At 25.0% G+C, this 9,174-nt stretch overlaps 1 protein-coding gene across 1 annotated transcript; it reads left to right on the forward strand.

Annotated features, from left to right (window-relative positions):
• The first annotated feature begins 1,329 nt into the window (after positions 1–1,329).
• Positions 1,330–8,649, forward strand: LOC135926389 (gamma-secretase subunit Aph-1-like). The gene is made up of 7 exons (XM_065462255.1): positions 1,330–1,550; positions 1,593–1,736; positions 1,778–1,854; positions 1,894–2,019; positions 5,966–6,093; positions 6,163–6,310; positions 8,416–8,649. The coding sequence occupies exons 1-7, from the start codon at positions 1,438–1,440 to the stop codon at positions 8,478–8,480; spliced, it is 801 nt and encodes a 266-aa protein (XP_065318327.1). The 5' UTR covers positions 1,330–1,437; the 3' UTR covers positions 8,481–8,649.
• Positions 8,650–9,174: the final 525 nt, after the last annotated feature.

Raw genomic sequence — 9,174 nt, forward strand, 5'->3', positions numbered from 1 at the left:
TCTAAAACTGTTTGTAGATTAATGAAATGCTCTTCGACTTTTTTACCTGACAAAATGACGTCATCAATATAAAATAAACCCCCTATAAAACAATTTTTCAACAAATTATCCATATATCTTTGAAATGTAGATGCACAAAAGAGCCCAAATGGCATTCTTTGATATCAAAAGTATCCTTTGTGTGTTGCAAATTTTCACTGCAAAATCTCTAATACTCCAAATTTATCATCAAAATACATGTTAATTAACTCCTTTATTTTTAACTCCAATTCTCTATTAATAGATATTATCATTGGTGGTGTCTTAGTGTTGACTGTATAAAGTAGAGGATTATAAACTATATGTCTACTTACTTTTTATAAAGAAATCTCTTATACTTATCTGGACCTTGAAAATACTTTTAAGTATAGGTATGATAATAAATTTTAAAATAAATATACAGTTGATTAGACATTTTGAACGCGGCTAATTACAATAATAAATTGTTGTTAATTTTCAAATAATATAAGATTATAATTGGGTTATATAATAATTTAAATAATAAAAGTCAATTAAACTTCAACTGTTAAAGCTATAATATTTAGTGAGTTAATGATATTATACAGAATTTGATTGCAAGCTGACATAGTGAAAATATAATTTATATGTATTAATCTAATTTAATAATTATTATAGTATTCATTTAATAAAAATTTAAATAGTCTTATTAATTTCTAAATAATAAAATTAAATCTATATATTATTTAATGGAATTATAAAAGAAATCATTCAGGGGGAAATCGAAAAAAATTTTTTTTTGTTCAAGTGGATATTAAGGAGCCATTAAAAAATTTTTTTTTTGCTTGGGCTATTCAAATTTTTTACCCCTAGCGACGCCACTGGTTAAACGGCTCAATAATATTACAAGCTTGAAGATTTTGTTGAAGGAACAAAGGTTTGGACATCTATTATCGAAATCTTGAAGCTTATGCAGCATTTTTCTGGCTAAAATATTGATTTAACAATCGGCTCAAAACGAGCCGTTTAACTATGGTGTCTGAATGTTATCGATGTTATTTTTTACTTTTTTAATCAAAACTAGGCATTTACATATAATTTATACTATTAGACTAACCCCTTTAACTGCCAACCTCCTATCCCCCCCCCCCATTATAAAAAATAGATACTTACCCCCTCCGCTCTTGTAGACGCTGCTGGGGGTAGAAGTTCTTAGATCATTGTATGCATGTCCTTAGGTGTGTAAATGTTGTTTACACAAAAAAAATATATAGTTATTAATTTTGAATTTTAATAAATATTGTTTGAAGATTTAATTTAGTTATTTTATTTGTTCATAAGACCGTTTATTCTGAGAGGCGAAGCGGCAAGCTTTTTCATTTTTTTAAAATATAAATGATTGACATAAATAAGCTAAGAAATGAATTGGGCTGAAAGAGAATGACAATATTACATATTATTGGATTAACACTGGTTTCATTTGGACCAATACTCATTTTCTCAATAATATCGATATTCAATGAACCCGTAAAATGTATTATTTTTGTTGCAAGGTAACTTGATTTAGTCAATTATATACATAATTATCTATAAAGTTGTATTTTTGGGCTAATTGGTCTATTTCTCTCTTCCATGCTGTGGTTTATGATCGTTCCCCTAAGAGATAAATTGTTGTATGCGATGATCATGTCAGTTTTTATTCAAGGTGCTATGAAATATGTTTGGTATAGAGTCCTCAGGTAAATATTAGTATCAGAAAAAATATTATTAAGTTGCATAGATCATCTATCAAAGGTTTTCAGAAAATATTAAAAGATCAAGATACCACAAATAATATGAATTTAAAATATTTCTATGGTAATGAATTATTTTTTATATATTATAATTTTTTATCAGTATCTGGAGCTGGTTTTGGTATCATAACATCAGGATTAGCCATTATAAATTCATTATCAGAATTGTGGGGACCAGGAACATTTGGAATCAAGAATAAGACTTTTTACAAATATATTGTTGTTAAAGGTTTTTAATTTCTCTATTAGATATAAATATATGCTAATTTAAATAAAATTTTAAGTAGGAATTTGGTATAAATTAGAGAATCCTCTGAAGCTTGATTTTAAATGAATTTAGTTTCTATTATTTAATTTTTTCAACCATAACTGGTCCAAAAAAATATATTAAAAATGTTAATTTTTAGTAATTTTTATATGTTTAGAAATGAATTATAGATAAATTAACCTTAATATTGCACAAATTTACCCCATTAATATTTCATAATTTTCCTTTAAATTATGTTTAATATTTCTTAATAAAATTTCCTAATTTGTCATTTGCCACTTATTTATAATTGAAGTACACAATATGCCTCTTTAGTGCCCAAACAATTTCTATTTATGGCCATGTTTATATTGTTTTTTTAATTAGACTCAAAAAATGTAACTGGACTTATAATATAATTATATTTCTCTAAGCAAGTCCTGCAAATACAATTTTTTTGGTGCAAATGAAAGCCAAAATTACTCAGCCTGAAATATTTTTAAAATTTTAAGTCCAGAATCCACAAATTCTATTATAGACCTAAACCTACCAAAAAATATAAATTAAATGCTATTTTATTAAAGTGAATGAAGTAATAAAATTAATAATGGCTAAATATGAACATAATTACAATAAGCTAACGATAAATCTCCAAAAATAAAATTATTTTCTAATGTAAATTATATTTTACACTTTCATATTTTAATGTTAACAAAAACATCTAACTATTCAAATTTCCCTATTCATATTAACTAGGGCTTTACTGATTCACACTTTTTTTGCCAATGACCCAATATTAATTTAAAACCAATCCAATATTTAAATTGACTTTTAAATGCCAAAAAATATAAAAAATTTAATGATTTTTTTTAATTATTATTTTTTCTCCAAAAGTTAATCATCTCATTTATGTAGTTTTGTTAAATGGATTTTTAAAAATGACTAGTTTAGGTAAAATATTATAACTTAAGTCTTGAAATTTTGCTCATAGATATAAAAACCTTTCTGCCATTGATGGGTAAATCTCCAAACTGGGTTAACTTTTGCTAAAAATCTTGAGTGCATCTTTTTTAAAAAAATTGGATAAATTTAGCTGTTTAACAACAATCGTTAGATTTTTTAGCTACCCTATCCTTTAAAATAGTTTGATTTTTATTTTAAAATATTACAAAATAGATTTTTGATCTTTTAATTAATTTTATTTTAATAAAATTGTGTATAAATTAAAAAAAAATATATATACAAATAATGGCAAAAAAATAATAAAATTGGATTGGAACTGTTTTTTGAAAATATCCTCACTGATTCAATATTCAATATCGAAACAACCCTAAAATTAATACCTATATTATCTTACAAAAATAAATTGTAATTATCATTTTATTTTGATAAAATAAGAAGAAAAAAATTATTTTCTATATTTTAAAAAAAAATATTCTCCAAACCCTAGTCTGGTCAATTTTTAAAATTGTTTTAGAGCCAAACTGGCTTCTTGTTGGCTGGCTTGAATTGCAGGGCCCAATTTGGCATTCAAAATTTAGGTCCAGCCATATATGAAAAAATATAATTTTATTTAAGCCTGCTTCTTTTTTTAAATCATACCATTTTTTGGCTCATATAGTCTAGTCTCTAATGTACATACATTTATACATTACCTATAAAAAAATACAGTCATTGGGTTCATATCCTCATTTTTACAGGTCATTTTTTTTCTGAAACTAATTTACAGTAAGTTCACTTGGTAGAACATTGCATAGGAAATTCAACCTAATATCAAATTTATACCGGATCTTATACAAAACACATATATTTTTGAGGGTATATATATATATGTATCTGGAGATAATAACCCAATTCAAGGAAATTTTTTAATTGGATTAAATATATTCAAAATTAAAAAAATATATGTGATAAAAGGAGAGAAATGCTTTTATGGTTAAGATATATTAAAAATGGTATAAAATTTATTCATTTTTATTAAAAACTTGTTAAATCTGACAGATTATATGATCAAAAATAACCTTCCTCGAGTTGGACCTTAACCATATCTGAAACCTGCAAAAATTGTATGGGCTTTATATAAATAAAAAATTGCTAACTTGGGCTGAACCTCATTTATAAAAATATAATTAATAAAAATAATATTTTTTTAAAAAATGATTTAAATTATATCAATTAATAAATGAATCTCGACATTCATATTTTTTATATTTTCAATTTCCTTTTATTATAACCAGTCTCAAAAAAATATCTAAAATTATTTAAGAATGACCAGATATTTTTTTTAATTTGAGCTGAGCCTAAAAAAAATATAAAATCTGGAGGTCAAAAAATTATTTTTGAAAAATCTCCACGCCAGGCTGGTAAATTGGGAAAATTTTGCGATCCCGGCCAAGTCTATTTTATATTCTTTTGTAATGTAAAATTTAGAGTTTGAAATGCTGAAAATAATATCTTTAAAGATTTATTTTGTTTGAAATGCTGAAAATAATATCTTTAAAGATTTATTTTGTTTGAAATGAAGATTTATTTGAGAACTCTCAAACAAAATTTTTGATCAAATTTTAACTAACATTTTAAATCCTTGGGGGGGGGGTGATCTTTATAAATAAATCTTCAATGATTTTTATGCATAGAAAAATCATTTCATAAAAAAATGATATTGATCTTCTTTAAAAAGAAAATTATCAATTTTGTGATCTTCAGGGTGTGTTTTGGTTCAATTTAAGAGAAAGAAAAAAAACGGAAAATAAATCAAAAATACAAAAAATAACAATTCTATCAAATTCTTAAAACAAATTAAAATAGGGTGTCCTAGTTCAAAAGCTGTTTGGCCTAGGCTAAACAAAAATAGGTTGAAACCAGGATACGGCCTCAAATTTGATCAGGAAACTTGTTTGAGCATTCTTTGAAAAATTTTTGGGATCTAAATCTTTGAAGATTTTTTATTAAAACTTTCCAAAAAAATAGAAAATATAATTATTTTTATATATATTCGTGTAATTTTTATTATATTATATAATCGTTTATTTTTTAAAAAGATAATTTTTTAATCTAATTAAATTTTCTTAAGAGCCTGAAGATTTTGCTCATATATAACATAAAGGTTTGGACCTCTTTTTGCCAAATCGCTCACTTAATATTATTCTGGTTAAAATTTTTATCGGGCCGTAATAAATTTCTTTTATAATCCAGTAATTGATAAATTCGTATTCTTACGAATCAAGTAATATGTTTGAAAATATTAATTACGAAGAATTAAAAATTTTTTTTTAACACATATCTTATTTGATTTCTCAGTAGAAAGGATAAAAATTTTACATTTTATTGCATAATTCATGAAAGAAAGAAAGAGAAAGAATTATTTTATAAAAAATTTGTGGGGAAAAAAACCCATTTTTTTATAAAATGTTTCCTTATTCTTTTATGAATCATGCCATTTTTGATAATCATATTTAACAAACACTCGCAAAATGTCGAAGAGACCTTATCATTTTATTTCCTTTCTTTCTCAAGGTATAAACTTATACCATAAATATTAATTAATTTTAATTTGATTTTAGTAAATTTTTAAACAAAAATATCACTCACTATCAACAATCAAAAAATTATTACGGCTAATGCCTAGAAATAAACAAAATATTTGATTAGAATTTACTTTATTTTTTTTTAAAACAACAAATCAAATTACTAATATTTGCACATATTTATTCTAAAATTAACTATTAATTTGGATATTTTACTAAAATTTACTAATTATTTAATTAATTATTCATCTAAGAATTTTTTATTATTATTCGTACTCAATTTGTTATTCGTAAATTTCGACCCGAATATCACGATTTTATAGGTATAGCTTAGTACTGAGCCTGGCGGTACTTTTCTAATATGCTTAGCGCTTCACAAATTTTTTTTATATATTTTATAGCTTTATCAGCTCAGATCTTCATATTTTTAAATATATGTTGGACCATTATTTTTTATATTGGATTGGACAAGAAACATTATTCCAAAGTGATATTGGTATTTTTGACTCATTTGCTCGCTGTCTTACTGGTAAATTTAAAATATACAATTAAAAAAAATTTTTTTGCTTATGAAAAATTAATAATTATATTTTTTAAGGCATATTTCAATAAATTTAATTTTAATATCCTCACAATCTCGGCACTATATTGTACTCTAATATCATTGTTTTTCTACACAATAATAATATGTGGTGTCACTTATTCATCAACAGTAATCAGCTTGAAAAAGTGCTTACAAGACATAAGTATGAATTTTATATATATATATATTAAAATCATTTTTTCTGAATATCAAAATTAGAATTTTGATTTTTAAGATTTTTTGAGAAGACTCAAGTAGAATTTTTGATCAAATTTTTAATCTTTTGTAGATTTTTATGGAAAAATTTAATTACCTCTAAAAATCTTTAATTTTGCCATTCTTTGTGCAATATTTTACGATTTTTTGACGTCGCTCATCCAATGAAAAATATTTTACGTTTCAAAACTTTAACTAATAAGCGCCCAAATATTTAGTAATCAGGGGGAGGGGGTCAGTGCCATTGGCTTAGAGGTGTTTAGAGGGCTCTAAAAAGATATTAAATTCTGTTATAGTCTTTATTTGATCGTTATTTTATCAGAAGACCGGGGATAAATGGCTATCATGACTGATAAAATGGTTAAAAATTGCTTTTAATTAAAAAAATTAGTAACAATGTGTAACCCACAATTAATATATATTATAGGTCTCCACAAATTTTCTGGCCCCTTAAAGTTTTTCAAAAATTCCGTCATTGCCTTTTAAATTTTTTATAAGAATTTTCCGGCCATTACATTTTTAACTTCTATATTTAATTTTTCCCAAATGTTAAAGGCTCTTGTACTCACCTCTATGGCTCTCTATTTCATTCTACAAGAACCTTTTTATAAATCAATCTGTTTGATATTTGTATTTGTAATTAGATCATATCATAGATAACTTGTTTAATTTTTGTAAATTAACTCTCTTATTTAAAGAGTTCGTATTTTAGTACAGAGAACTTTTATTATCTGTCTCTTTACACATGACTCAATATTTTTCTATAAAATTGGGTGCGGGGGGGGGCTTGGTAGATGCTAGGCCAAGGTTTAGAATTATTAAAGATTTGATTTACATGTTGTTTTGTAGCTATTTGCTATCATAATCATCGTCCGCTGTTGTAATATTTAGATACTTTTTTGTGTCTTCAATTGGTGAACTGTTTTAAATGACTATTGTACTACCTGGCTAATCGGTGCATTAAAAATTATTTTGAATTAGTTTCTTATATTTACTAAATAAAACTTTTGAGTTCCAATTTTTTTCTGAATAATGTTAAGAATTTAAGAATGATATTTATATAAAATATCAGTATTTTGAAAGCATAAATTTTTCTTTAGACAAAAAAGTGTAAAAAAATTGAGTAGAAAGAGGTACTAAAAACAATTTTCTTACAATTTGGGATGGGGCCATTCCATGTCAAATCAAGCACCTTACAGTTGACCCATTTCAATCTCGATAACAATTTGTAGGCACGTTATATATGTTCTAGTAATATCTTAAACTAAATTTTATCTCATTAGCAATTATAATACCCGAGATAATGGGAATTAAAGGTACAAAGATAGAAAAATGTTTTTTATTACTCTCTATACCATTTTTATATATTATACGTTAGTTTATTTTTTCAATGATTATCTAGAAAGCCTAATTATTGAAGAAATTATTAGAAAATTAGTAAAAGAATAATAGAAAATAAAAAATTGAAACTCATAATATATTCTTCTAAGTTTTCAAATGGGATATAGGATGACAATATTTAAAAAAAAATTATTCTGATGTTTCGCCCATAATTATCAATTATTGCCTTAGTTATTTATATTAGATTCTATATTCGAACTAATTTAATACAAAACTAATTATTTATCATTAGTAAAAGGATAAAAAGCCGATATATCTTTAATCTCCTCATAATATCATGTTATATAATTGCTAATGAGCTAAAATTTTGTTTCAGATATTAATATATATAACACGCCTACAGATTTTTATCGAAATTGAAAAGGGTCGGCCTTAAAATCTCCATTTCCTTGCTCTTTTGACATGGACCCTCTATCAATCGAATAAATATACACATTTTGATCAATTTTGAGACAAATTAACTCAATACATCATAAAGTTAATGGATATGACCATCGATCCCTATGGCCGCTTATCCATAATCTTGAATAAATATGCCCATCAACATAATTAACGATTATAATAGGGATTATAAAGTTTGAATGAATATTGATAAACGCCGAGCTATTATTTTATATGGAATATTTATAATTATTTTTTGTTAAAATTTAGATTCGTTTAAAGATAGATTTAAAGTAACGAAAGGCGAAGGTACGTCGCCTCAAGGGTCTTTATAGATAGAACGACGCGCTAATCTTTATATGAATGAAAATTAAATTATAGAGTATTATATATTTATTATTTATTTTTTGCAATATTTATTTATATATTACTAAATGTATGTAATTAATACCAAATTTAATGTTTTACATTAAATGAATGAATTTAAAAATAAACTGAATTTTCTAAAGCTAAATTCAGGATGGTATTATACATTTGCAAACTATATTTAGTTTAGTTTTGGTCTAGTGTTGCTGATTTGGTTAATTCGGCTAAATCTACAAGCACGTGTTTTGACTAAAAATAGATGGATTGACTAATGGGGGGTCTTGATCTAACCAAAAAGACTTAAGTCTCCTATTGAATTAGATGCATGTAATGTAAGGTATAATAGCCCGAATAATGGCATTTAATCGCCAATGGCTCTTTTTTTTTTCGGATGTTGGATTTAAATCTCTAAGCATTCATACGTTAATTGTGGTAAGTCAAAATCTTGAATCCTTTATAATTTAATGATGAATTTGCCCTAATTTAAAGAAATGATCCTAAATCATGATTGATGATTATGCATAATACTTGGATCTAAAATTACACACATTGCGTTATTTACAAAAATTTAAATAGGGTAGTCAGAGATCGGCCTGACCGGTTAATATTTTTATTAAAGCTTTTCAGCCCTCCCGACCCGTAAATATTTTGTACTTTCCTAAC

Source organism: Gordionus sp. m RMFG-2023, chromosome 3 (genome assembly GCF_954871325.1).
Source record: "Gordionus sp. m RMFG-2023 chromosome 3, tfGorSpeb1-WG-v2, whole genome shotgun sequence".
NCBI lineage: Eukaryota > Metazoa > Nematomorpha > Gordioida > Chordodea > Parachordodidae > Gordionus > Gordionus sp. m RMFG-2023.